Genomic DNA, 26,926 nt, shown 5'->3' with positions numbered 1-26,926 from the left:
GAAGCCATGGGGGCAACTAGAGCACTTATACATTGCCAGGGAGACGGTAAGTTGGTACAACCACTCTGGAAGATTGTTGGTACTTATCTATTAAAGCTAAATATATGTGTTCTCAGAACTGGCAATCTCAGTTACAGGTATTATTAGGAGTTGAACCGTGTCCGTCCAAAATTCATAGTGAAGTTTTTTCCTCTGCCCTGTACCTCACAATGTGAGTGTACTTGGAGCTAGGGTCTTTATAGACATAATCAAGTAAAAATGCAGTCATTAGAGTGGGCCCGAGGCCAATATGACTTTTTCTAAGACATTAGCATACAGACTCGCAGGGGAGAAGATCATGTGAGGCCACAGAGAGAAGAGAACTGTCTACAAGCCAAGGGGAGAGGCTGCAGAAGAAACCAAACCTGCCGATATCTTGATCTTGGACTTCTAGTTTCCAGAACTGTGAGAAACTAAATTTCTGTTGTTTAAGCCACCCGGTCGATGGTACTTTGTCATTGTAGCCCAAGCAAACTAAAATGGATACACTCAACACGATTGCATATATATATTCGACAAAAGGCATACACAGGAAACAGGCACAGCAGCATTATTTGTAATAGCCAAAAGCAACCCCAATGCCCACTGTAGTAGAAAGAACAAGCTGTGGTATCATGGAGAATGGACTACAACCGCAAACATATGAATGTGGAGGGAGAGAAGCCAGATGTGTAAGGGCACATATAGTGTGGTTCCATTTACATAAAAATGGGCAAATCTAATCCCTGCTGCAACTGTGTATGAGAGTGGTTACCCATGGAGAGGTAGTAGTAGGGGGTGCCCAGAGAGGGGGCTTCTGGGGAGTTAGTCATATTACGTTTCTTGATCTGGGTGCTTTTACACAGGCGCATTCTCTTTTTGATTGGTGTTCAAAAAGATATCTTTTGTATGACATGCATATTCTTTTTAGTGTCTATTTTGCTTCACTAAAAAGTTTAAGAATATAACAGCACCAGACTTAGAGGGTTTCCTTCCCCCATAATCTGTAGCATTGGAAAAGAATGAAGCAGGAATAGTCTTTATTTGTTGTAAGTACCATTGATGAGGCTCCAGCCTACCTGCTGGGGACACACAGAGTGAGGGCAATTGGCAGCCTTTGCCTGATGCTCAGTGGGAGATGACAAGAGCAGATTACCTGTTCATGCAGCCCCTGCTGTCCCCTGGAGGACAAAGGGGATCCCCAAAAGAGTCAGGGAGACCTGGGACGAGGCTGTTGACATCATCCAGGTTAATCAGTGGCACGGTTGAAGGCAGGATTCCAACTTGGTCCCCTGATTCTGGACACCACAGCATACCCACTATCTATCCATGGGGGACCCGCCCCAGCCCTGCCTACCCCCACCATGCCTTGCAGACCTTGGTCTGAAACTCTCCCCAACTGTGACTTGGAACAGGCTCCTGTCTCCAGGCCTTGCAAATAGCTACTTGCCCAACATAAAGGGTAAGGGGATTGTTCCTTAGTTCTACAAGGAAAGGGGTACACAAGCCCTGAGGATCAAAGAGCGAGCCCCACAGGGCTATTTTGTGGAGTATTTGAAGATACATCTGAGTTTTTGTAGGCTTTTGTTTAGAACTTCCATTAAGAGCATTTCAGTTATGTGGGACAGGGGTGTGTAGTTCAGATACAGACACATACACACATAATCACAGAAGCCATCTGTGTCACACGTACTTGATGGGCCAAGAGTGCCTATAGCTGCTCATTTCCTGAAGGCCATGGAGCTGAGGAGGGTAGAGAAGGCCCTCCCTGATCCGTGTTCCATGGGACAGTTGCAGAAGGCATAACATGTTACCACAAGACGAGGCTCAGAGCCCAGCAGTCACCAGACTGCCTGTGGCTAGATCTGGGCACAGAATGGAAATGATGTCACTAGAGCTTCACATTATTTCATCCAATTAACTGAGACTTAATTAGTATGTGCAAAGTGCTTTGAAGCTGAGGAGAGCTGTTTATTTGGGATTGGGGTGAAAGCGGCAAGCTCACAGCAGCAGTACAAGGAGCACGGACCTTCGAATGGAAAGACTGGCAAGGCTTCTGCTTCTGTCTTGCTGGCCGGAGCTAGGGGACCCCTCCTACACAGTGTCCCTGGGCTGCCACAGTCAAGTGCCACGCGCTGGTGGCGGTGGCGGGGCTAAGACAACAGACATTTATCCTCTCACAGCTCTGGAGGCCGGAAGTCTGAAATCAAGGTGCAGGCGGGGCAGTGCTCCCTCCAAGGGCAGAGCCTTCCTAAGGCTTCCAGCTTCCGGCTTCCGCTTCCATCTTCCGGTGCTGCCCCAGGCACTCACTCCTTGGCTCTCAGTCCCATCACTGCAGTCTCCACCTCTGTGGTCCCCAGAGCTGTCTTCCCTGTGGCTGCGTCTCTATTTCCTCTTCTCATAAGGGCTCCATCATATTGCTTTAGCACCCACCTAAGTTACCTCATATTCATGCACGTGATAAAATCCCATTTGAGAAGAGTAGCACACCTAGAACCTTTGGTTCTCTCAGCCACTCCTAGGTTCTTGTGCTGAGGAAAGGGCTCGAAGGAGGGAAATTCGCAGGCATGAGGGCACTCACTGGCCACTAGAGATCCGATGGGCACTGTTATGGGTGGCATGATGTCTCCCCAAAAGATATGCTGACAGAGTGGGGACAGGTGGGCTCCAGGGAGCCAGTGCCTGTGCTGGCACTGCAGGGGTCACAAGAAGGTCCCAGCAGGCACTGCCTTGGTGAACCCCTCAGTATGGAGGAAGGCAGGTACAAGAACCAGGAATCTTATGCTAGTGTCATTGGTGGAAGCAGCCCTGGGCAGGCACCAGTGAGAGCCTGGGAGAGAGCATACCATGAGCTTCACCTGGCCTGGCTGCCAGCCCAGTAGAGGCTTGTAGGAGTCAGCCAAGCAAAGAGGCCAGGAGGCATTCCAGGGAGAGGCTCTTACATGCTGCCATTAGCAATGGGCTTCCCGGTCCAGTGGGAGTTCCATTCAAGCTCCTGAGCAGACTGCCTTTGGAGCCCCTGGTCCTTTGACATGTGGGCCACAGATGTCAAAGGTTATCTTGGACCCCTTCACATGGAAAGCAGCTTCTTAGTCTTTAGTAGTCTGGCCAGAACTGACTTTGGAGAAGGGGGCAATCAGATAATCAGCCGTGAGCAGGTTGAGGACCTGAGGACCCTTGGTTCTGCAGTAGCATGGTATGCCCACTGCTGTACAGCCTAGTGACTTGGGGCCTTACATGTAGCCTCTGCCTCCCTTGCAGGGCCTCATCTCTGCAGGCTTGGCCTCAGCACCACCTAGGCCTATGCAGGAAGTCCCTTTGGCTGGCTGTGGCTAGAGGCCTCTGAATGGCCTTAGCTTAGCTTCTGAGCTTCACTTCCCTAAACACTAATCCCAGCCCCAAAGATGGCACACAGCCTACTTCCTCTCCTGCCAGGACATGAGACCCACCCAGTTCCAGGATCAGAGGCCCCAGTCCCAGACCTGCAGGCAGTGCTGGGTCCTAACACTTGCTCACCTGGGCCACTGGATTCTCGGGCCTTTCTAAACCCGCCCTGTAGATCCACCCACATTTCTCAGCACCTTCTGAGCCAGCTCCATCCTATTAGTGACCTCTGTACAGGTTTCACAATCATCGGTGGGTGCCAAACTAGCCCAGTGAATTATGTGAATGGTATCTGGCAGACAGGGCTACAAGGATCTAGCAGTTTGCTGGAAGCCCCGGGCCTGTGTCTCCCTGCCAGTTTGGTGAGGGGATACCCCTCCCTAGATTCACAGCTGTTGAGCCTGTTGGGACTTGCCTGTCCTTTGGCTCCCTCCCAGCTGGAGGCCTGCCTTGTACCCAGGCCTCAGGACCTTCCATGTAGGCCTCAGACAGGGCTGTATCTGGACAATGTCTTAGTCGACTCCTGAACTTGCACTTGGATTTGGATAGAACCTCATACTTGTCTGCTTTTGCTAGGCCAACCTTGGAGGACCAGGAAACTCCTACCCTGCTGAAAAGCCCAGAGGGGTGCTTTTCTAGATCTCATGTACCTTGTTAGCCACTGTGGTAGACTGAAGAATTGCTCCCCAAGATGCCCACCTCTTGAGCTGTGTTGATGGAAGTGGAGGTTGGAATGATGTACTCTGAAGACGGAGGTGGGGCCACAAGCCTCCCTCTGCCCCCTGTCCCTGCGCTCTTCCCACCATCCAAACACACACGCCACCACGTCTCTCTTCAGATGGCAATCGAGTCCAAGCTCTGTGACCCACATTGGACTCGCCCTGTTTGATTGATCCATTTATTTTTTGAGAGTAGCCAACCTCATGGGTGTGAGATAATCTCTTATTGTGGTTTTGATGTCAATTTCCCCGAGGATGAGTGACGCTGAGCATCCTTTCCTGTCCCTGTTGGCCTAGCAGTCACTCTTTAGCAGAGGTTGGCAAACTTTTTCTGCAAGGCGGAGGGTAGGAACTATTTTAGACTCTGTGGGTTACATGATCTGTCATACGTGGTCAACTCTGCAATGGTAGCATGGATGCAGCCATAGATGCTATGTAAACCAATGGACGTGGCTGTGTGCCAGTCACATTTTACTGACCAAAGCACAGGCAAACAGGATTTGATCCCAAGTTCACACATTGTGGACCTTTGCTCTTAAGGCAAAGACCACTTGGGTTATTACTTTCTCTGTGGGACTCTCGGAAGGGGAAGCGCTCTGTCTCGGACACTTCTGCATCCCTCTGGACTTAGCAGGTGCTCAGTTCATATTTTCTGAATTAATGGTCCTCACAGAGAACAAAGCCAGTGGTGTGTGTGTGTGTGTCTCCTAGTACCTACCAGAGAAGGTGTCTCACAAGACTTGCAGTACAGAGCAAAGGCTGGGAAGCTTTCACATTCTTCCCTCCTTTTTTCTCCTACCCAGGTCACTTAGGGAAGTTTTCTGGGCTGAAGGGGCTAATAATGCAAACACATCTCCTGGGGCTGAGTGGGTGAAAGAAAGACCGGGCTAAGGGAAGGCTCTAATGGGGTCCACTATCATTTGGAGTCTTCCATAATTGATGCTGAGGAGAAGAGGTGTATGCTGTTGATGGAAAGTTCTAGCGTCTCTCCACATGCCTCTGTTTGTCTCACTTCCTAGATCTTATTTGTGCCCTTTCACCCCTTGAGGTTGCAAAGCCTCAGATCAGGGCACCTTTGCCGTGTTAGCCGCCTGAATCTAGATGGGTAATGTGGGGTGTACTGGCCTAGGGGATCGGGAGCTTGTGGTTTAGCCCGGGCTCCGCTAATTGCCTGAGTGCCCTTGGCGCCATGGCGGCTTTTCTCTGGGGCTCCCCCAGCTGGTCAATGTGGGTGTTAGTAGCTTTGTCCTCTTCATGCCCTTTCATTCTGGTCACACTTATTGGGCAGAGAAACAAATCAAAAGCCTTTGGCCCTCAGGAATGTAGTAGCTTGTTGGAAAACTGGACAGCTAAGCCAATGACTGATGGCAATGCAGGCTGGGCTCTGTAGGAAGCCAGAAGAGAGAGATGGAGGGAGGCGGGGGGGGGGGGAAGCTGTGAGGAGTAAATGATGTTGGGGATGAGGTTTGAAAGAAAAGGAGCTGCCGGCCCAGCAGGACCAGATACCCTGAGGTGAGCTGTGCAGATGCGAATGCAGCTAAGGAGCCATGAGGAACTTAGCTGATGCTAATGAAGCCTGGGATCCCCACTCTGGCCCTTCCCCTCAGCTTGTTTCTGTTGGACCCTTCCTCCAAAGCAGGCTTCCCTACAGCTGCTGGCACCCACCCCACCCGCTTGCATTTTGTATTGGGCCGCAGTCATCTGTGAGAAGCTAATCACAGCTCTGTGCCCTCTCCCAAAAAAAGACACACACACTCATGGATGCCCCCAAGGCAGTGTCCAATTCATGAGGTTCACAGACCTGCCAATTTCATGCCTGAAAGCCAGCCCTGGAACGTCTGCTCCAGCCAGTCTCATTGTTGCTGCTGTTACTCTAGGATTTCAGGCCAGGCAGGCGGTTACCCACATTTCTTGAGCACCCACTCTGCAGGGACATTGGTTGGCTCTACCCTCAGGGAGCTCCTGGCCTGCTGGGGGTGGATGCACTGAGGGAACACACTAAACAAAGCAGAGATTGAGAACTATAGGCTGGGAGCCCAGAGCAAGTAGATGATTTCCAATTGGGAAGATCAGACTAGGCTTTTGTGAGGAAAGGGATCTGGCCATTCTGGATGTGGGGACATAACAGGGAGAGGACACGGAGGGCAGCCAGGGCAACCTGAGTAAGGGGATGTCTGACAGGGCACGAGCAGTTTGGCTGGTGCACAGGAAGTGAAGCCTAGTGGAACAAGCTGGAAAGGTGGACTGAGAACAGGTCATGATAAAGTGGCTGCAGAAGATGTTTAAGAGAAAGTTGGGGCTCGCTGAAGTGTTTTTGACAGAGGAGGGACCGATCTAGGTCTCTTATAGGAAGGACAACCTGGAGATACATACAAGCTGGATCAGGGGAGGCAGACAGATCAGCTTGGCTGCTTCGGTACACCTGGCCCAGGTGCAGTTAGGGCCAGGGGGCGAACTGGGTCAGTATCAACGCGGAAGGAAGAGGGACTGAAGTGAGAGACTCAACGAACATGCAGAACTGGACATGGACTTGCAGCTGTCCTCAGCTGGCAGAGAACTGCCTTCCCTCCAGCCTGATGCTACAGATGGATGTGCCATGGGGAGGTGCAGGCTTAAGTCAGTTCTCCAGGATGTCATTTAGGGAAGCGTGTTGCAAGGTTATCAGCCATCAGAAAAGGGAGGGGTTGCCATGGCCTGGGGACTTAGGCTGGTGAGCAGGACAAGTTCAGCCTTGCCATGGCTGAGGCAAGGTTCCAGCTGGACTTGGTGACCTGGCGGGAGTCTGCTTCGGTGGTTTGGAACCACGGGTGGGACCTGTAAACAGACTGGCAGGGCCACTGGGTCTCCACTCGGTAGGTCTGAGGTGGGGCCCCATCATTTCTAACGAGCTCCCAGGGGGTTGCGGAGGCTATGCCCTACGCTTTCTGGGCAGTCCGACTTTCTCCAAACAGATGGGGGTGACAGAGGTCTGAGTCAGGCATGCAGGGCAGAGCAAGGAGCAGCCATAAAAGCCATCTGTGGTGGGGAGGGTGGTTCCACTGCAATATCAGCTCCAGGCTGTGCCTGTTTTATTCACCACCGAAGCCTAGGCGGTGCCCAAGAAACGTGTAGAAAGAACAGGTGAACAAGACAAGTGAGCAGGCAAGAGGTTCCCTGAGGAAGTAGAAGATACGAATGGGTTGGACAGTGTGGAGTTCCATGAGGGACAGCTTTTGCCAAGCAAGCTGGAAGGACAAAGCCGAGGGTCCTCTGGTCTGCCAGGCACTCTTCTAGGCCAGAGACTCTCCTCCTAGCAGCTCTGAAGGTAGAGTCTACGGGTCCTACGCCCTGGCCTCCTCTTCCCTCCCACTCCTCGCAGGAAATCAAGCAGCGAGCTCTGAATCCTTCCCATGCGCTTCCACTAAGGCTTCATTTGTACTTCCATGGCTGCATCAGTGCCCAGACTTTTGTCACTTCCTACCTGATCTCCGAGGCTCCACACAGGGTGGCGACAAGGAGTTTCTCGATTTTTGCCCGCCACCACGTGAAGTGTCACTGGTTTCCCACGCCTACTGGATACAGTGTAGCCCTCTTGGCTTGGCATCCTCAGCCCTGCTAATCTCTTCAGCCAACCCAACGTCCCACTGCTCCACGCCGCCCACCCCAAGCCAGGCTGGTCACTTCTGTAGTTCATGGAATCAGAGAAGGACAACACACGGCTGACTCTGAAACTCACCTTTCAGCCTGAAGTGCCACCTACAGGCCTGTCTTGCCTGGAAGCTGCGTCTCCCCTCCTTGAACTTACACCACGTTGCCTCAAACCTGTGCACCATCTTCTGTCTGGTATTACAGGGGCTTGTGAACATATCTTGAGCTCCTCAAAGTGCCTCAGGGGTAAAGAACTTGTCTTACTTCTCCTGGTGCTTCCCTGCCCCTCAGCTCAGCCCACCGTCCCCCCAGGTGGGCGTGATGCTCCTATCACACAAAGCTCATGACCTGTACAACACCTTCACTTTATTCCAGTGTCCCCGGCTACCTCTCCACCTTCTGGACAAAGGCAGAGAAGAAAACAGAAGTCTTTAACATTACATTTCGATTAGTCTGGGAAGAAACTGGCTTCTGTAAGCAGAACATCACCAGAAAGCTGGGAACACTGAATCCTATGTGCTTTGCCTTTTGGAAATAAGCCCAAAGGGTTCTGAGTGTGAGCTGCAGAGAAATAGCCCTTCCTGCATCGTCTCATGGAGTTTCTGCCAAACCACGAGCAGATAACGAGTACTCTTCTCTCTGACCTTTTCAGTGCTTTACTGGCAACCAGCCCCACGTCCCATGTTAGAAGAGGAGGCGGGCCCCTTGGGCACACTACCACCTTGCAAGTAAAAAGGACCATGGGGCCCCACTGATAGAGAGGTGTCTACGAAAGAATGTTTTATGAAAAAACAATGCAGGCAGGCACATCAGCTGTACCTGAGCACTTGGAAAACTTATAAGGAGGTGGCCAACCAGCAGTCCCTTCCCTCTGGAGATTGGTGGGGGGAGGGGCAGCAATGATTTAAGCCTTTAAAAAGTTTTTGCTTTAAATTCTGTATCTATTTGAAGTTTCACCATGTATTTCAGACTTCTGCTTTTTCTTTCTTCTTAAAGATTGCAAGATTGCAGTCAAATCATGCATCTTTTTCTTCTTTTTTTAAAAAGATTTTATTTATTTATTCATGAGAGACCCGGGGGGGGGGGCGGAGAGACACAGGCAGAGAGAGAAGCAGGCTCCACGCAGGGAGCCTGATGTGGGACTCGATCCTGGGACTCCAGGATCAGGCCCTGGGCTGAAGGCAGTCGCTAAACCACTGAGACACCCAGGTGTCCCCTCTGCTTTTTCTTTTAGGGTATATGTAATATGTGGCTCCTTGAACAGGCTGTGGCTTGCTTCTCTCTAGTACTGGTTTGCATGGAAGTTAAGTCTACTTTCCCACCATCAGTCAGCAAGTGGATTTTTTTCCCTATAGCTTCCTCAATTATGTAGAAGGACATTGGAATGATAAGTGACCCAGGAGAGAGGACGGGTGGGGGTGGGGGGAAGGAGAGACGGAGAACACAAACCAGTAGAATATGAAGCTGCCTGCTTTAAGAAATTCCAATCAAATCTAACAAATGAGAGACATGTCTGCTGTTTCCTCCACCCTTGTGGTCATGGAAGAGCTGGGTGTGCTCTCTTCTAACTGGCAGGAGGAGACCCAAGCTCAGAAGAAACTCACTTGAAGGAGGTTAGTTTGTTGGTCCACAGGGGAGAGTTAGCAGCCAGGGAATGCACCGAGAGGGCCCAGTCTCCGGGTGGCATCACTCAACCTTCCGCAGGTAGTGAAAACTCTGCACGGTCCTTTCTATGGCGTCATCCATGGTGACCAGCGGCCGGTAGCCCATGACCTTTCTGGCTCTCTCACAGCTGTAATAGTGGAACGTGCCGGCCAGTGCGACCCTCATTGGTGTGAAAGTGGGCTGCAGCTGGATGACAGGACTGAGAAGCATCACCAGGAGGGACACTAGGAGGGCCAGGTAGTAGGCCACCCAGTAGGGGATGTGGTACTTGGGGGCCTCATAGTTAAGGCCTGTCAGGATGCGGGACAGGAATGTCCAGAAAGGGATGGGTTCATCATTGGTGATGTGAAATGCCTGGAGAGAGAACAAGAAGTTAGAAAATGCTCCCCAGCTAGAGAGGTGGGCAAGCGATGCTTGGAACTTGGTGCTCAGGCACAGGGTGATGGTTCAGCCCGGGGCCAATATTTTGGGAAGCTAGCGGCCTCTTCCACCCAGTGTCTCCAATCTGCAAAGGTCAGCCAGTGGCACAGATGCTTTTTTGATCTGGAGCTATGGGCAACCTTAAGGTGCAGACAGGAAAGGTGAGTTTTATCCATGGGCCAGCCAGGATTTTTAAGTGAAGCTTAGACTGCACTCAGGAAGATACATTGGTTAATTTGACTTGATCATGTTAGTCATGGTAAAGCTCCTTATCTTCAGATGCAACGAACAGGTCACATGCCATTTCTCAAGTGTGTTGTGTTTTGGTCTAAACCAAAAGCCATACACCCACCCTACCCCCACCACCCTAAGCATCACAGGACTGGGAAAACAGCAGAGGTTCAGGAGAAAAATGAGACCCAAAGAGGGGGTTCCAAAGGCAGTGGTGAGAAACCAGGAAGATGGGGGCCCTATGAGCAAGAGGAGAGGTGAGAGGATCTAATGTGCTTCCTCCTCTCTGCATGACAGCTCACCTCCCCTGACATGTCCATCTTGCCTACCAGGTGCCAAATGCCGGGAGACTGAGATATATCCACCCCTCTGGAGGGGGAGGGGCACGAACATGGGTGGGCAATGGGGGAGAGATGGAGAGATTTCCAGAATGACTGGGAGAATAAATGAGTAGCACGCACCCCCACCAAATATGCATGGGACCCTGCTGAGAGCAGTCACATTCACAGTGGGTATCCAGGTCATGTTACATGAATGCTTGGTCAATCCCAGCTTACTGGCTCTGGACTTGGCCTGTCCTGATGCAGCCCTGCAATGTCACCACACTCCCGACCACAGGGGATCAACCTCAGACCAATGGGATCCTAAAGCAGATCGGCCAGGATGCAGGATCAAGAAGGCAATTTGCCAATGAATCCAATCACAGGGACATGCAATCCGAAGACGGGCAAACATGCATGGGGCAGGAGAAGCAGGTGCCTTACCTTCCCACTCACGGCTGTGTCTCGGGACAGGTGTTCTGCAGCCAGGATGTGTCCGTGCACCACATTCTCCACAAAGGTGAAGTCCACCAAATTCTCCCCGTTTCTGTGGGTATACCGGGCATGGTTCCACTGTTAAACATGTGCAGGGGCCAGGATTCCTGGGGCCCTCAGAGGCTCTGGGATATGTAAGGGCCAAGCAAGGAGCCTGAGAGCCCAGTGCCCTGCCTGCCCCATCCCGGCATGGCCAACATGGATCATGTTTGCTCTCGGCTTCTATTTGAACAGCAGCCCTTCGACTTCCCCTAGGACACTCTGGGCTAATGGCTTGCTTTGGCCTTGCACTTTCCCACCATCTCTTCCTAATCCCTCAAAGCAAGAAGTCAGGGTGGCAGGGAGGCAAGGTGGCAAGGGAGAGACATAGAGGAGAAAATAAAGAGAGAAAAGGGGAGAAAGAAAGGAAGGTAGCAAAGGTGTACTGGGGAAAAAGCCACACTCTGTCACACACTCTGTCACCAACCACAAAGGCCTTGCCATCTACACTTTCCTTGAGAAGGAATGCAAACACCTCTACCTGCCTTCCTAGATCCAAGGAGAGTTGAAGGCCTGGCCCTTGACCCTGTGCTGTCTCCCCCCCACTCCCCGAGCATGTATCCTCAACTTTCAAACAGGGACACAAATATTTTTCCAGGCTATGTGATGGTATACTACCTGAACAGTGTCCTCCCCACCCCCCAATTCATGTCTCCTTGGAACTTTTGGATGTGACCTTATTTGGAAATAGGGTCTCCGAAGATATGATCTACAAGTTAAGCTGAGGCCATACTGGGATAGGTTAGGCCCTAAATCCAATGGCTGGTATCTTCATAAGAGGGGAATTTGGATATGGACACACAGAAAGGATGCTCCCATGAGAGTGGAGACAGAGGTTAGAGTGACTTACCTACAAGCTAAGGAACATCAAAGACTGCTGGACACTACCAGAGCTGGGAGAAAGGCTTGAGCAGATTCTCCTTCACTTTCCAGAAAGAACTAACCTCTCCCTCCCCACTGCCAACACCTTGATTTCAGACTTCTCACCTCCGGAACTGGGAAAGAATTAATTTCTGTTGTCTTAAGCCCCTCAGTTTGTGGTCATTTGTTGTGGCAGCCCCAGGACACCAACACAGAGGGCAGCAGAGCAGGTGCCATTAGAAAAGACCTAACCAAACAACACCGAGCCTTGTCAGGGGGTCAGGGAGAAGGCCAACTGTAGGCCAACTTACCCAATCATGAACTTCATCTTGCCTTTCCTGGCTGCTTCAATGAGGATGGGGACCAACTGGGGGTCCCTTGGGCCGAAGATGCCATGAGGGCGAATGGCCATGGTTAAGAAGTTCCGCTTGGGGTCATTGGCGTCCAAGACTGCCTATAAGAGAGCAGAAGGGGCATGTCCACAGCACTGCTCACAGAGGACACAGAGGCTGCCCTCTGCTCTGCTATCATTTGGGACTACTTCTGGAGCCCACCCACCCAAAGCACCCAAATTTGAAAACAGGACAGCTGGGTCAAAACCAGTGTGATCAGGGTGCCTGGCTGCCTCTTAATCTCAGGATTGTGAATTCAAGCCCCACATTGGGCACGGAGCCTACTTTAAAAACAAACAACAACACTATGATCAAAGAGAAAGGCCTGGGCTTGGGTACAAAGACTAGAATGCACGAATGCAGCCAGAGGAAGATGAGCCATGGCAGCTATTCATGGAAGAGATCGGAGGGTTCCAGTTGCTGAGTTAGCCGTGAGCCTCCCACCCCTCCTGCCTTAAGCTCCATGTGCTCATTTCTACCACTCCTGATCTGTTCTGGTCAGTTTGGGGTACCACCTAGGAAGGGATTCTGATGAACCCAAATGGGCCAGGAAGAAGAGACCGAGAAGGTAAAGGGTCTGGGAGAACCAGGACAAGCCTTTAGATGTGTTCTGTGTGGCTCAGTGGACAAACGAGAACTTGAGGGCTTAGAATACTAACAGTTTGGGCCTCAAAAGTAACAAAACATCCCAAATGATTTATTATGTTAATGGGAAAAATGGGGACCGTGACAGTTCCTAGCTGGATGGGGCTGTGTGCTGACTGAGATGACTCACATCAACTGTTTCAGGAAGTATGTGTTTGATAAGTAGACTTATTGTATCACCTCATCTAGGATTTCCATTCTATGGTGGCAAAATTCTTGTACACGTTTTGGCCCCAGTTAGTTTAAGCTACTTGACTGACTTTATTACCAGTTGAGAGATCTGAAAGCCAACAGCGAGTTGCGTGCCAACAGTGGCTGACAGGGGGCTCCAGGGGGGTTACTGTTGCAGGCCTTTAGAGGCTTTGCTTACTCCCACTTGAGTGCCCAAAGGTAAACGAAAGTGAGGCCCCATGGCTGTCACCTGCAGCTGCCGAGCACAAGGGGTGGGAATCCCAGTGCCTTAGGTAAGAGTACACAGGGACCCGCAAAAGCCTTAGTGCTTCTTGGGTGAAGTCAGGTGGGAGCTCTGTGAGGCTCTCTGTGCTCCAAAGAGCAGGGTGCCAGAACCTGGAGACAGGACTCCTCCAGCTTACAAAAGGCCCGGCTTCCACGCCTGGACTGGGGAGGCCCTTGTGTCTTCCTGTACACGATTCCTGGGACTTTCTGACCTGGAGTAATAGCACACAGATGGGAGACAGCTGGCTCTCCGGCAGCTCAGGAACTCATGCCAATCCAGCACTGAGCTCCGGTTCGATATGTATTGGCTGTGAAATGCAACCTCAGTGGGCTTGACTGTGCAGTGAACACCTGGGAGAAGTAGACTCATAGCTTCCCCCGCTAAGGTAAGCTGCTGGTGGTCAACGAGCATCCATGGTCTGCAAGTGGGTATGCCCTTATGGTAATATTCTCCCTGGACGTTAGTCCTGGAGCTAGCTGCCATCAGGGTCCCTGGAACCCTGGAGTCCAAAGGCTTAGTGCCCGTTACTCAACCCAGCCTACTGTTAAAACCAGGTGCTCCCTGGCAAAGTTGGTCTGCCAAGTGGAAACCAGTACCTTGCCAAGTAGTTTTCCTTAAAATAAAGCAAGATCTTGTCATGTTTAATTTAAATAAGGGAAGGGGGCAAGAGTGCCACAAGGAAGGCGTGTTCAAATGAAAATACTTGTGTGTTAAGTCCAAGTTCTGCCGGAGTACTTGGGATCTTCATAAATCAGCTCTGATTTCTGTGGCAACTGAGTAATGTTGCATGGCACAGAGGTTGAGTGCCGGCCCTGGAGCTAGACTGTGTGGGTTCAGCCACCTGCTAGTTGCACAGCCTCAGGAAGAAACTGAATCTCTGTGCATCTCTAACCTGGTGGTGATAATAGTACCCACCTTTGTGGGGTCACTGTGAAGTTTAAATGAGGCAGTTCCTAGGCAGTACTCAGAGACGAGTCTGATCACATTAAGCTACAGTTATTCTTTTTAAAATTGAATTTCAGCCACAATTTTACTTCCCAAGTTAGGTCGGCAAGCCTGAGAACACTAACTTTGTAAATGATTTTCTTAAAAATCTAAACTCTCCAGATGTTCATGGAACTTGCTCGTCACTCAACCAGTTCTCAGGTACATACTCTCTCCTGTAAGATTTTTGTCTCCGTGTAATAGTCAATGGGTTTCATGGCATAAGGCAGGTCTTCAGTTCCATTCTTGATGTTGACGCCCTCAAAGATGACACTGGCACTGCTGGTTAAAATGAGTTTCTGGCAGAGGAGAAAGGAAGGTTAAAAAAAATACAAGTAAGAAATGATCTTTATTAAAACAATCCGATGTTCGTTCATGAAAGAAGATCAAATGGTGCCTGTTTGCAACACTCATACGCAAGGCACCGTATAAATGATTTATTGTGAGGCTTTGCTTTTCAGCCCTTCTTAAAATAATTCACAGATCACCATCTTTTGTAGCTACACGGATTCTGAGATGCATTCTATTTCATTCTAAAACAGTGGATTTCACTTTTTTTTTCCTCTCCTATCACTACCGAGAGGTGGAACAGACTTCCTTTATTTGTATTATCTCAGTATGGGAATGATTCCCCAAGGGAGGATAGTGCACAAACTATGAGGGAGATACCTGTCTGAAAAAGATGCCTCGTGATTCTGATACCAACCCTGGCAGGTCAGCACATGTCTACAAGCGCATGTGGCACATGCCGACTTGAAACATGCTGTTTGAAAGGAAATGCTTTCTTATGAGGGTCCTAGCTTCTAGCCCTCTGGTTAAAGGGAGCCCATCCAACATTGAACACCATTAGCTCGAATCGTATCTTTACCGCTTTTATTCATCATTTTACTAGAAGTCCTAGCAAGTGTGGTGGGTTAAGACACACAAGGAATAACTTGAAAAGAAGAAATAAAACTATCGCCATTCACAGATGCTAGAAATGCTGACATGGAAAACATTATGAACATATGGAATATACTACAGTTAGAGTTCAGCAGAACTGGTGAGGACAAAATCAACATGCAAAAATCAACTGTGCCTGCATTAGCAATTTAAAATGTAATATGAAAGATACTATTTCAATAACCAAAAATTAAGTACATAGGGATAAACTAAAAAAAAAAACAAAAGGATGTGCAAAACCTTTCTAAAGTAAAGGCACTAAAGAGAGAGAGATTATGTGTTTATGGATACAAAGACTTAACAGTGGTAAGGTATTGATGCTTTCACAAATTACCTTTAAATCTGATGCAACTACAATAACAAATCCAACAAGAACTCGAAAATCTGATTCTAAAATTTATGTGAATGAGCAAAGGGCTACGAATAGCCAAGTAAATTCTGAACAACATGATTGGAGGGTGATTTGTCCTAGCAGGTACTGAAATTCATCCTAAGGCTTCCTCAGTGAAGGAGGAGCTTGGTGGCATGGGGACAAGTGGGAGCCAAGTGGGGGAAGGACAGAGCTGGAGACAGACCCATAGGAGGCAGCAGCACCTGAGATGTGCTGGCTGGCTGGGGCCCTGGCTGGGGGGTGGGGGTGTCGCATAATAAATGCTGCTGAACAACAGAAATTTAACTGCTACCTGGCAGATTAAAGATTTAAATGCACAAAAGATCAGTTTAAACCTTTGGGGAAAAACCCCACATTAAACAATCTTTTGATTTCAGTGTTATGAAAGGTTTCCTAAATATAATAGGAAAAGCCATTTTCTTTTCTTTTTTTATTTGAGAGAGAGAGAAAGAGAGAGAGAGGGAGGGAGGGAGGGAGGGAAAGAACACTAGCTAGGGGGAGGGGCAGAGGCAGAGGGAGAATCCCAAGCAGACTCCCTGCTGAGTGTGGAGCCTGACGTGGGGCTCGATCCCATGACCCCGAGATCATGACCTGAGCTGAAATCAAGACTCAGTTGCTCAACCAACTGAGCCACCCAGGCGCCCCATGAAGAGCCACCTTCTCCACTGTAACCCACTAAGCTATTGCACCACCTCAGTGAATATACTGGAGATATATATATATATATATATATATATATATATATCTCCATATAGATGGATAAATCTCAAAAACATAATGCTGGAGGAGAAAAAAGCAAGTTGCAGGAAGATATACTCAATATACCATTTCTATAAAGTTTTTCACATGCAAACCGATAACTTATATTGGCTGCACATGGAGCAAATGGCAGTGATAAACCCGAATTCAGAACACTGATTCCCTATGGACAGCAAAGGCCTTGAGAATGGATACCCACGAACTTCAAGTCTACTGGTAATGTTACCTAAACGGTGTGAAGATTATATTGGTGCTATGTAATTCTTGAATCTTTTCTGGATAACTAGCCTATTCCATTTAACAAACAGCAGCAATGCAATTGACAGAGCTCTAGTTACACAAGCACGTTATAGACTAAGGAGTCTGGGATTTGACATCAGAGAATTCGATTTGAATCCCACCTCTTTCTTTCATTTATTAGCAAAGAGATATTACTTAGCCTCCCAAATCTGCTTCTATCACCTGTCAAGTGATATTTGTAGCTCCTGATTACCTAAGGAGGAGCAAATCAGATGACAACCACGAGGCAAAGTGTCTTGTCATTTGCAAAGCATAAGGAGTCGCTATTACATAATCCCTCCTTTCCAGGGCACTGAGCCCCGAAGCTGGTGAGGAATGAATGCTGATGATGCTGGGTGCTCCATAAGGGTGATCCCGAGAACCCAGCTTTATAACAGAGCAGCAAGCTATGATAGGGTGGAGATTTATATCTCAAGTCTGAGTTATAACAGGTCTCTATTAGTGAAAAGTTAATAGTTTATTCTTTGAAAAGAGAAGCAAGGGCTGGAAAAACAGTACAGCAGTTCCTTAAAAGGTTAAACACAGAATTACTGTATGACCCAGGAATTCCATTTCCGGGTATTTACCTCAAAGAACTGAAAGCACAGGCTGGAGCTGATATTTATATACCTAGGTTCCTAGCAGCATGATTCACAATACTCAAAAGTGGAAACCGCCCGAGAGTCCACTGATGCATGAATGGCTAGATATAATGTGGTGTGTCCACACAATGGAATGTTATTCAGTGGTTAAAAAGAAGGAAATTCAGACACATGCTACAACATGGATGAACCTAGAAGACATCATGCTGAGTGAAAGAAGCTAGATATAAAAGCAGATACCATGAGTCCAGTTCTTTAACATCTCTAGATTCATGGAAACAGAATGGAGAATGGTGGGTGCCAAGGGCTTGGAGAGGAGGGGTGGGGAGCTGTTGCTTAATGGGGATAGAGTTTCAGTTTGGGAAGGTGAAAGTTCAGGAGATGGTAGGGATGTTTGCACAGCAATCGGAATGTACTTGATGCCACTGAACTGTTAATTAAAAAATGGTTAAAATGGTCAATTTTATGACATTTACTTAACCACAATAAAAAAATGAAAGTAATATTGACATTTTATGGCTCTTTAACCAAAGACTAATAATAAGCCTTAGGGTCCTAGATGGTCTATTGAGATGCAGCTCAAACTGGCCTAGCAGCTCCTAGGATTCAGTTTCTAGAATCTTCACAACACTTTAGGATGCAAGCCTGGCTTGGCCCAGGAAGAGAACAAGAAGAACCCTGGCTCCCACACACTTAGAAAGGGCCATGACATGTTCCTGACAGCATTCACTCCAGCTTTCCCCTTACCTGAACCCCAGCCTCTTTGCAAGTTTCAATGACATTCTTGGTGCCAATGTAATTCACTCTATAAAAGAGTTCCTTGTTGTTACTGGATGGTGGGGGTGATGCACAGTGGAAAACTGTGCTTACACCTTTCAGAGCTGGGTAGAGATCCTGGAAAAGCAAACAAAGACAAAAAAAATCACTCCCGCTTTAGATAAGTAAACAGCCTCCTCACATTCCCACTCTTCAATCTGTGGCATGTAGGTGTCCTGCCCTTTTATAATTCTATAATTAACATGAAAATACATCTCACTGTAAAAGATTCAAACAATACAGAAGTACCTAGGATGGAAACCATGTTGTCCCTTGAATCGCCCCTCCCCGTTGACTGGCTCCCAATAAAAACTGGGTCTAGCACATAAGAAGCCTGTGGGATCCAGACAAAGACAGTATCTGTACCTCTGTGTACCATGAGGGTGGCGGTGCATGGCAATTCAGGGCACCTGGGAGTAAAACTCCTGGGGAAAATGAGCTCAGAGATACAAATTATGAATCATATGAAAAAGTCCCACACCATGAAAGACAGTACAAATAGCCAACACACGAGTATTCCTTTCTGTAAAAATAGATACAGAACAGCAAGCTGAAAGGGAATGAAAACAAGTACATTTAATTTGCTGCTAAAAGGAACCAGAGCTCCTGGGAGCAATGGCTGATTGCAGATATGGGGCAGGAAGTAGACAAGAAGAGCCAGGAACATCTTGTCAAACCAGAAAGTAAAGAAGCTAGGCTAGACTCCTGGGGTCCTGTTAAAAGGACTCAAGAGTCAACTTGAAGAGGCTCTCACTGGCCAAAGAAGGGACAATTTGATCATCAGTAAGAGTAAGAATTCCTGCTGTTAACTAATAAGTAAAGGGAAATGGTCAAGCATTTAATCTGCCTAAGGTACAAAGAACTGAATTCAGGGATCCCTGGGTGGCGCAGCGGTTTGGCGCCTGCCTTTGGCCCGGGGCGCGATCCTGGAGACCCGGGATCGAATCCCACGTCGGGCTTCCGGTGCCTGGAGCCTGCTTCTCCCTCTGCCTGTGTCTCTGCCTCTCTCTCTCTCTCTCTGTGACTATCATAAATAAATAAAAAAAAGTTTAAAAAAAAAAAGAACTGAATTCAGAAACAGAGAGAATGACAGCGTGTCTCCATTTTACAAAACGCTCATTAGGTAATAAGATCTAGGAACGATCATCAATAGACTAATAATACCAAAAGAAAGACAATCATGAATTATGTGCTTAGATTCACTGATAATATTTTGCCATTAATTTTCTTTGTGTGCATACAGACACATGATTTTTTTCCTGAAACCATTCAAGAATAAGTTGCAATGTGCCTCTTAGTTGCCTCTAAACTCTTCTAACAACAAAAGACTTCCTCCCAAATACCGCTAAAGAATGATCACATGCAAGAAATGTAACAGGATAGGACACTTATTATATAATTAGTCTATATACAAATTTCCCCCATGGCCCAATAATGTCCTTTAAAGGCATTTTTATATTGGGATCCAGGATCCAATCATAGATCCTATTGTACTTAGTCCTCCTATCTCTTTCGTCTCTTTGAATCTGGAACATTCAATTATGATTCTTGCCTGGAACACTTATTAACATATTGGTTGCAAAATGTTAAATCCTAATTCCAGCATTCTTTTTACTTCTATTCGTTGCCATTTCTCGGTAATGTTCCCCTTCTTCTATACTAATTTTTCTTTTTAGCATTTCCGTGGACACATGGATTCTTTTAAGATTTTTAAAAATTTATTTATTCATGAGAGACACAGAGAGAGGCAGAGACACAGGCAGAGGGAGAAGCAGGCTCCATGCAGGGAGCCTGATGTGGGATTTGATCCCAGGACCTCAGGATCACGACCTGAGCCAAAGGCAGATACTCAACTACTGAGCCACCCAGGCATCCTGGACACATGGATTCTTACTTTATTCAATGCATTATAATCCACTACTATTGTCTTTTGCAAGGCTTAAAATACCCCAAATTTGGCCAGTGGGGGTTCTTGACGTTCCTATATCCTTTTGACATATTCCCATTGGAATATGAACACTTTCTTTTTTTTTCTGAACACTTTCTTTTCTTTTTTTTTTTCAAGTGGGCTCCACGTTCAGAGTGGAGCCCAGTGTGAAGCCTGAAATCATGACCCTGAGATTGAGACCTGAGCTAAGATCAAGAGTTGGATGCCTAATGGCTGAGCCACCCAGGTGCCTCTGAGCACTTTCTTAATTTTGTCCTAAGACAATGTCTCAGGCTCACTTGTGCTACCCCTGCTCAGAGTCCTGAATGGGAGCCCTGGTTTCTGAGCATTAGATGTGCTGATTGCTATCAGTACCCCCAGAGAAAACAGCTGAACTGGAATCAGATCCAGCTTTTAGTCCACTAGAAGTATAGTCCAGGCACAAACTTGATTGTAAATTTAGTAGTACCCACATCAAAAAAGTCAAATGAAACAGATGAAAATAACTGTAATGTATGCTGTTGAACATAGTATTATCCAAAATATTATCACTTTGACATATAATCAATAGAAAAATTATTACTGAGCTATCTATAGTCCCTTTTTCTATACTATGCTTTCCTGAACAGGTGCAGTCCTAGGTCTTCCTGCTTATAGGAAACACTAGAGGACAGAGGGACATGTCACACAAGTCCGTGGGGGTACAATCTGCTAAATTCACTCCATGGGAAATGCTATGGGACAATAAATACAGTTTTAAATAAACATTATTCAACAAAAAAATGTGAAGGGGAACTTTTATACAAGAGACCTAGTTTAACTAATTTCAATGTCTTAATCTTTTGGGTTCCTTATTTGAAAAGAAATCTACACAAAAATACTTACAAGACATTCATGGATATTTGAACACAGGCTGGAAATAAAGGAATTGTCAGTATGTTTTAGGTGTGGTCACGGAGCTGTGTCTTTAAAAAGGCTCCTTTTGGCGGGGGGGCCTGGGTGGCTCAGTCAGTAAAGCGTCTGCCTTCAGCTCAGTTGTAATCCCAGGGTCCTGGGATAGAGACCCACATCGGGCTCCCTGCTCAACAGGGAACCTGCTTCTTTCTCTCATGCTTCCCCTGCTTGTGCTCTCTCTGTCAAATAAATAAATAAATAAATCCTTTTTTTTTTTTAAGGCTCCCTTTGGGACACCTGGGTGGCTCAGTGGTTCAGTGTCTGCCTTTGGCTCAGGGCGTGATCCTGGGGTCCTGGGATTGAGTCTCGCATTGGGCTCCTCGTGGGGAGCCTACTTCTCCCTCTGCCTATGTCTCTGCCTCTCTCTCTCCGTGTCTCATGAACAAATAAATAAAATCGTTTAAAAAAATAAAAAAAGGCTCCTTTAAATCTTAAAAATAAAGGTGAGGGCACCTGGGTGCTACTGTCGGTTAAGCATTCAACTCTGGATTTTGGCTCAGGTCTGACCTCAGGGTCATGAGATGAAGCCCCACGTTAGGCTCTATGCTCAGCATGGACTCTGCTTGAGATTCTCTCCCTCTAGCTCTGCTTCTCCCCCACCTCATGCGCTAAAATAAAAAAAATATATCTTTAAAAAAGGCTTATCTTTTGGAGACAAACACTGAAATATTTGCAGAAAAAATGATAATGGTGTTTAGGATTAGCTTCAAAATAATCTGAGGGTGGGTGGGAATATGGGTGAAACGAGTGTCTGTAAGTGGATATGAAACAGAGGAAATCTATAAAATGTTATGAAGACAGAAAGTGAAAGAACACATGAAGGAGAAACTAACAGACATATACATTATAATGACAGACTCTACCATATGTCTGGTAAGGCTTCCAGAAAGAAGGAAAAGAGAGAATGGAGGCAGAGTCAATACTTGAAGAATTTTCCAGAAGTGAAAGGCATGAGTCCTCAGGTTCCAAAGGCCCACTAGTTGTTGAGTAGATTTTAAACACAAAACAAAAACACAGACCTCCTAGACAAATTCTCTACAGAACACAAGGATAAGAAAGAAAATCCTAAAAGGCATGAGAGGAAAACCCAGCTGACCCCCAAACGAATGATGGTCAGATGGAGCGTCAGGAGGAACAATTATGAACCTAAAGTTCCATCCCCAGCAAATAAGCATTTATGAGAGAGGGTGAGAGAAAGACAGTCTTAGGCATATGAGGACTCGGAAAGTTTTGTGCCCAGATATTCAGTGGGGGATGCTAAAGGAAATGCTTCCGGAAGAAGAGGAAGGAAGCTGGAAGAAAGAAATGGGAAACAAGAAGTACTGGTGAACGAATTCACGAATATGGCACAAAACCTAAGTAGTGACTTTCAAACCCACTTCTTTTTTTAAAAAAGATTTTATTTATTTATTCATGAGAGACACAGAGAGAGAGGCAGAGACGCAGGCAGAGGGAGAAGCAGGCTCCATGCAAAGAGCCCGACGTGGGACTCGATCCTGGATCTCCAGGATCATGTCCTGGGCTGAAGGCAAGCGCTAAACCACTGAGCCACCCAGGCTGCCCTAAAACCCACTTCTCCATGTCCTTCACCCTCCTCATGTCCTCCTTGGCTTGGACTTCATGATCCATCATTGCAATCTGGACCTTGCCCACGCCTGTCTTTATCAGGTTGCTCTGGCAAACTCTCCTTCTCCCTGCTGGTACCTAAGAATGACACAGTAGGGTGGTGGGTCTCACTTTAAGTTTGTGTTAAACAAAAATTGGGTGCGCCCAGGTGGCTCAGTCAGTTAAGTCTGCCTTAGGCTCAGCTCATGACCTTGGGGTCCTGGGATCGAGCCCCGCATTGGGCTTCCTGCTCAGCGAGGAGTCTGTTTCTCCCTCTGCCCCTCCCCAGCTCATGCTGTCTCTCTTACTTGCTCACTCTCTTCCTTAAATAAATAAAACCTTAAAAAAAATAAACAAAAATTTGGGACGTCTGGGTGGCTTAGTGGTTGAGCGTCTACATTTGGCTCAGGTTGTGATCCCAGGGTCCGGGAGGGAATCCTGCATTGGGCTCCCTGCGAGGAGCGTGCTTCTCCCTCTGCCTATGTCTCTGCCTCTCTCTGTGTGTGTCTCTCATGAATAAATACATAAAATCTTTTTAAAAATATTTCACCTGATTTCTTAAAAAAAATCTGTAAATAAATACTAGCAGCAGTATCACGGGAGTTAGTAGGGATTTGGAGGAGCAGTTTGGAGGGAAGTTGAAATTTGCTAAGGAGCCTCATCTTTGAGGGGTCTCAGTGGTGATCAAAAGGAATATTCCTGCCTTCAGGGAGCTTACTTTCTCTGGGGGCGGCGGGCAGATAAACGAGTAGATACAGAGTACAGTTAGTACCAAGTGCTATATATAGAAACCTACATTGAACAAAGGAGACCTGGAGGGGCGCTTAACATAAGTTGGTTAGTGACTCAAACACATTTAGGGAGCAATCTCTGTGGTTCCAAAGAGCATTCCTGGCAGAAAGAGCAGTGAATACAAAGGTCTGGAGGCAGAAAGTCAGTTCACGAGTCTGAGGAGTAGTAAAGAGGCCAGCATGCCTGGAGCAGAGCAATGAGAGAATATAGGTGAGGGTGAGGCCAGATCCTGTAGGGCCTCAAAGGTGATGATAAGGGCCTGTATGTTTGCTCTAAACAGAACTGGAGCACTGGAGGCTTATGGACAGAGGGGTGTCATGATTTGACTCATGCATTAAAAGGGGGTGGCCTGGACCAGCATAGCATAGTAACAAATGAAGGAGCAAGAAGCTGCTGAACTGGGGATCTATTCGGAGAGTGCAGTCAACAAAATCTGCTGATGAATGAGATGGAGGGTACAAGAGAAGGGAATCAAGGGTAAATCTAATGTTTTTGGCCAAAGCTATTGGAAGAACAGAGTGGGCCATTTATTGAGACAGACAGGACTTTAGTAGGTTTGCTGTAGTGGGGGAGGGGACTTACAGCAGGGAACCAGAAGCTGAATTTTGAATATGGCAATTCCAAAATGTCTATTATGTATCCCAACAGAGATGTCCTGCAGGCAGCTGGACAGATACGAATCCAGGAGAGCTACAGACTGTAGATCTCAAGCTGGGAGCTTGTCGGCCTCTAGATTGTATTTTGTCTGTGAGCCAGGGGAGCGGGGCAGGAGGGGGTTGGAGCGGGTTCGCTTGGACACTGAGTGTGCTCAGAGAAGAAAAGAGATCTAAGCAGTAAGCTCTGGAGCCTGCCATATTTAGAAATTATAGAGATACAGAGACAGAATGGCAGGAGGAGAAATGGGCAAGTCAGTGTCCTACGCTTGACCACTGGATCTGGTCACCTCCAGGTCCCTGGTGGCTGTGTTGGGGCTGTTGTTGACAACCTTGCTGGAGTATTTGGGAGAGACAATGGAATGAAGTGATCAGAGGTGGCAAGTGCAAATGGCTCTTTGAGCCCTCCTATGACAGCAAAGAGAAGGGGACAATAGGTGGGGTGGGACCTCACATCAGGGCATTTTGCTTTCTTAAGATGGGTGATCCTGCAACATGTCTATGTGCCGTTGGCTATGACTGGGTAGAGAAGGTGCAATTGCTGATATGGGAGAAAAAGGCCAGAATCCCCAGCGGAATCACTGAGTAGGAAGACAGGGGCTCTAGGTGGCACTGGGAGCATTTGCATGGATGAGGCACCTGCAGAGCACAGATGTGGTCACAGGCAGGTCTGCAGATATGGTGCCAGGAGGTACCACGGAGCCGGCTTGGAGGCCGTGGTCATGCCGAAAGAGGCAAAAACCCCTTGTATTTTCTTTTCCTGCCCCGTTCAGCTGCCCAGAAGCTCCCAGGGAGGAGGGAGGATCCGATTTAAGCAGGGCTGGGGGTTATACCTAGGACACACAGCCTGATGGAGAAGTTGAGGTGTGCACTTGGTGAGGCTCCAGGGTTGTTATTCCATGGAACACTGGTCTGGGTGCTGCTGTAAAGCTATCTTAGAGCTGTTGTTGGCGTCTATAATCAGCTGACTTTAAGTCCAGGAGATTATCCTCTATACTCTGGGTGGGCTTCCTCTAATCACTTGAAAGCCCTTTAAGATTAAACTGCAAGGTTGCTGTAAGGAAAACTCCTGCCTTGGAACTGCAGCATCAGCTCCTGACCGAAACTCCAGCCTGCTGGCCTATCCTGTAAACTTCAGTCTTGCCAGCCCTGCAATCACACAAGCCCACTTCTTCAATCAGATCTCATCCTCTCCCTCTCTCTGCCTCTCTCTCCCTCTTCCTCTCCATCTATACACACACACACACACACACACACACACACACACACACACACAACCTTACTGGTTGTTTCTCTGGAGAACCCTGCCTGATGGAAACAAGAAGAAAGGGGCAAGGGGGATAAGTATCACACAAGGGAGCAAGTCAGTCATGGACCCAAAGGCAGTGAGGACACAAATGGGGTGAGAGACAGTGGCAAAAAGCCACTGGGTGTGGTTTAAGAACTGGTACAGTGCAGGCAGTAGTGGGCCAGCACTAGAAAGACAGGAGGTGGTGCTCAGAGTGGTGCGCCTGCAAGTGAGAACATGGAGAGGACACATTTACCAGTGAGAACAGGCTCTGGGGCAGGGGATGCCAACAGGCTAGGAGGCCAAGAGGAGTGAGAGGAGGCCAAGAAGAGGTGAGCTGAGGGTACTGGCAGGGTCACGTGGGTGAATACTGAACTCATCAATAATTATGATGAGGCTGACCTTGGCCAGGAACCTAAATCACTAAAAAATGAGATGAAGCCCCCCGGGAAAGGGAGCAGGTGGCTGGGGGTGATGGTCACAAGGGCAGGCACTGGGGTATGCCCAGCCTGCTGGCATCACCTGCACGGCCAGAGGGATCTTAGGGCAGCAAGGCAGTGGCAAGGACAAACAGGGAACATGTCTACCCTGTCTCCAGGCTCAGAGGTGTGGGTGGTGTGGGAGAGAAAAGCCCGTGGGGGAATCTGTGTCCTTAAAAGTCAAAGTAACAAAACCACGGCAAAAGATGCCAAAGCAGATGGGCTGAGGGAAGCTATCTGTAATAAAGCCCTGCAGATAGAAAGGAACTACAAATCTGTAAGAAAAACAAGGTAAGGCACAGACAAATGGACAAAGGCCGCCGACAGCCACTTCACAGAGGACCGAGAGAGAGCACTGAGCCTGGCGTCCCGCATAGGGAGGGCACGTGACTGAGCCTCAGCAAGGTCCCACTGCACCCTCTTTGGAATGCAACACTGAACAGTCTAACTGCATTGAGTACTAGCCAGGACATACAACAGCGGTGGTCCTACCCACTCCACTGCTGGCGTGAATGGCCAACTGACCTAGCGGCTTCGCTGAGCAAATTCGGCAATGTCTAACAAAACCCAAAATGGTAATACCCCGTGACACAGGTAAAGCTTACAAACATGATGCTCAGGGAAAGAACCCAGTGATAAAACCACAGATACTGCATGGTTCCACTTCTATGAAACATCCAGATAGACCCGTCCGTAGACACAGGAAATGACTGGTTGCCAAGGGCTGGGAGGGGAGAAGATGAAAAGAGGAACAACTGCTAAAGGAGCTAGGATTTTCTTCTGGGATGACAAAAACATTCTGGAATGAGATAGAGGTGATGGTCATGCAACTTTGTGAATATATTAACAACCACTAAATTGTGTATTTTTAAAATGTTACATTTACAGACTGTGAAGCAAATCTCAATTAAAAACAAAACAAAACAAAACAAACAAACAAACAAAAACCTGGGCAGCCCGGGTGGCTCAGCGGTTTAGCGCCGCCTTCAGCCCAGGGTGTGATCCGGAGACCCGGGATCGAGTCCCATGTCAGGCTCCCTTCATGGGGCCTGCTTCTCCCTCTGTCTGTCTCTGTCTCTCTCTCTCTCTCTCTCTCTCTCTCTCTCATTCTCTCTCTCTCCATCTCTCATTAATAAATAAATAAAATCTTTAAACCCTGAAACCCAGCAGTTGCACTTTTGG

At 47.8% G+C, this 26,926-nt stretch overlaps 1 protein-coding gene across 2 annotated transcripts in view; it reads right to left on the bottom strand.

Moving 5' to 3' along the window:
* Window positions 1-8,780: 8,780 nt before the first annotated feature.
* NSDHL (NAD(P) dependent steroid dehydrogenase-like) overlaps window positions 8,781-26,926 on the bottom strand; it is a 33,827-nt gene continuing 15,681 nt past the window's right edge. For both annotated transcript variants that reach the window (XM_055338689.1, XM_055338690.1), the window contains exons 5-9: window positions 17,978-18,124; window positions 14,428-14,556; window positions 12,091-12,233; window positions 10,829-10,931; window positions 8,781-9,767 (exon numbers count right to left, since the gene is read on the bottom strand). In XM_055338689.1, the coding sequence (XP_055194664.1) occupies window positions 9,435-9,767; window positions 10,829-10,931; window positions 12,091-12,233; window positions 14,428-14,556; window positions 17,978-18,124 (855 nt within the window). In that variant the 3' untranslated portion in view covers window positions 8,781-9,434. The remainder of the gene's footprint in view (window positions 9,768-10,828; window positions 10,932-12,090; window positions 12,234-14,427; window positions 14,557-17,977; window positions 18,125-26,926) is intronic.

This window comes from Nyctereutes procyonoides, unplaced genomic scaffold (genome assembly GCF_905146905.1).
Source record: "Nyctereutes procyonoides isolate TBG_1078 unplaced genomic scaffold, NYPRO_anot_genome, whole genome shotgun sequence".
Taxonomy (NCBI): domain Eukaryota; kingdom Metazoa; phylum Chordata; class Mammalia; order Carnivora; family Canidae; genus Nyctereutes; species Nyctereutes procyonoides.
Note: the sequence above shows the minus strand (reverse complement) of the source record. Positions and strands in the feature narration are given on the sequence as shown.